Genomic DNA, 2,142 nt, shown 5'->3' with positions numbered 1-2,142 from the left:
CCCCCAAACCCAGGAGGCAGAGTTGATCGAGAGCCAGCTGAAGGGCGCGCTCGTCTTCCAGCAGCCCTCGGTCCTTAGCGCTTCCCCCGAAACATCCTAGTTCTCCAAAGCCCCCATTTCTTTCCATTATTCCAGATACCACTAGACTAGGCATGGCGAAACAAAAGCTGGGGGAGAGAGAGAGGGAGAGAGAGAGAGAGGTGGTGGAAGGGAAAAGAGGAGAGAGGAGGGGAGGGGAGAGGAGAGGAGGGGTGTGTGTGGGGAGGGGGGAACAAAGAACTGGGGAGGGGGGAAGAAAGCGAGATAGAAAGATAGACCCTCCCCCAAACCCCCCTCCCCAAACACCCTGTAACCTGACTCCCCTCGCCCCAGCCCCCGGGGTGGGGGTGGGGGGAAAGAGAAGAAAAACCAAGAAAGCAGATCTCCTCTCCTCTCCGGGGGTGACGGGGGGCGGGGGGCTGCGGGATCTCTGCCCTCACCCTCCCGCCTCGGCCCTGTAAGTCTCTAGCCCCCGCCGTCCAGACGCCCCCGTCAGGCTCCCGCACCAAGCCCCAGTCCTGGAGCGGCGCTCAGTGGCCCCCAGTAGAGCCCAGCCCCTTCCAGCGCTCAAACTCTTTTGTTTTAAATGAACTGGATGGAGCAGCATGGAACTGACGGGAGGGGGCGCGCCGGGAGCCCGGGGCATGCCGGGAGTTGTAGTTTCTCGCTCTCGGGGGCGCGGAGACGCATTCAGATACCTTAGGAGGATAGGGCTGTGCCCTGCGGTCCTTACCCAGGCTTCAAGGCTAAGCTAGTTGTGGGATGGAGGTCGAGGTCTCTAATTTTGTAAGGAGCGGCTCCCGGAAAGGGGCAACGAGCAGAGACTCAACCGGCGTGAAAACGGCTAACGCTGGGCTCCCCCTCTCAAGCCCAGCTCCCCTCCCGCCACCACGGTCCTGGGGGCTGCTTTCTTATGGTAATGAGGGGGCCAGGGCGGGCGGCGGTCCCCGCTTAGTCACTGCGGCGCTAGCTTTCCTCCTTCCCCTCCCCGTCGCGCCCCCCTCCCCCGCCCACCGCCCCACCAGCGGATCCGGCGGGCAACGGGGACTGAGATCCGCAGAGCAGACAAAGCCGCAGTCGTGATGGGGGCAGACCCCGGCGCGGCGCCGCTTGCGGGCCAGGAGGGGTTACTGGGCTGTGGGTGGGACCCCACGGCAAAGGATGGGGTCCCCTCATCCCTAAGCGGCAAGCCACCCCCCTCACTCCCTGGCCCCCCAGTCTCGACGTCTCGGAGGCACCGACTGGGAGGTGAGTTCACGTCTTCCGATTAGTGAAGGGGTGGAGGCCATGGGTGGTGAGGTGGGGAGATGGAAAGAATGGGGGTCAGAGAATGGGGAGGTGAGAAAAGTCTTAAAGGCCTGGTGTGACTCGAGCGTCTGTGGTGAGGGCCTTAAGCTTTGGTGTGACAGAAGGAGGGAGGAGAGATGGACATGGCCTGGAGAGCCAGGCTGCTTTCAGGCTTGGCGTTGGATACAGTAAGGGGTCTTCTGTTCTTTAGTACCCGTCGTCATCCTCTGTTTCTCCCACCCCTCTCCTATTGAAGACCCATTATTACTTCAGACCTTTTGGCTCGGGAAGTATGTTTGGTGAGAATGAAAATAATTCTTAGAGCTTAGACAGTTAGGCACTTTGAGAAGGAGTTTGGGAAAGTTGTGGTGTAATGCAATTTTTTCTCCCCTTACTCCACACCTTCAGCATTTCTTTTGTCACCCTTTTTTTTTTTCCAGCTTTTGGCTGGGGCTGGGTTTGAACCTGCTACCTCTGGCATATGGGGCCAGTGCCTTACTCCTTTGAGCCACAGGCACCGCCCCTTTGTCACCCATTTTATACCTGAATCTTTCCCAGAAAAAGGGATGGCACTGCAACTTGAAGGCTTGAGACTTTAAGAATAAAGTCCCAAAAGAGCTTTGTAAGAGTGGGTGGGTGAACTACAGTGGTAAGCAGTACTGTTCTGTAGTGCCTTGGAGACTGAAAATCTGAACTAGTTTGTGAGGTAAAGTTCTGCTTAGAGGGGAATAGATGACCTCCCAGACCTAGCACTGTGAGGCCAAGAGGGCTGAACTACTGAGCCTAGTTACCTAAATAGATTCTTGGAAAGAGGGA

General features: G+C 57.8%; 1 protein-coding gene across 1 annotated transcript in view; it reads right to left on the bottom strand.

Moving 5' to 3' along the window:
- The window catches only part of MEX3A (mex-3 RNA binding family member A), a 5,350-nt gene extending 5,196 nt beyond the window's left edge, over positions 1–154 (bottom strand). The window contains 2 exon segments of the mRNA XM_023516484.1: position 1; positions 4–154. The exon segment at position 1 is cut by the window's left edge and continues 299 nt beyond it. Coding sequence (XP_023372252.1) covers position 1; positions 4–154 — 152 coding nt within the window.
- Positions 155–2,142: the final 1,988 nt, after the last annotated feature.

Source organism: Otolemur garnettii, unplaced genomic scaffold, assembly GCF_000181295.1.
Source record: "Otolemur garnettii isolate 467f Iridium unplaced genomic scaffold, OtoGar3 scaffold00091, whole genome shotgun sequence".
NCBI classification, from domain to species: Eukaryota; Metazoa; Chordata; class Mammalia; order Primates; family Galagidae; genus Otolemur; species Otolemur garnettii.
The sequence above is the reverse complement of the archived record's forward strand: the minus strand, read 5'-3'. Positions and strand labels throughout refer to the sequence as shown.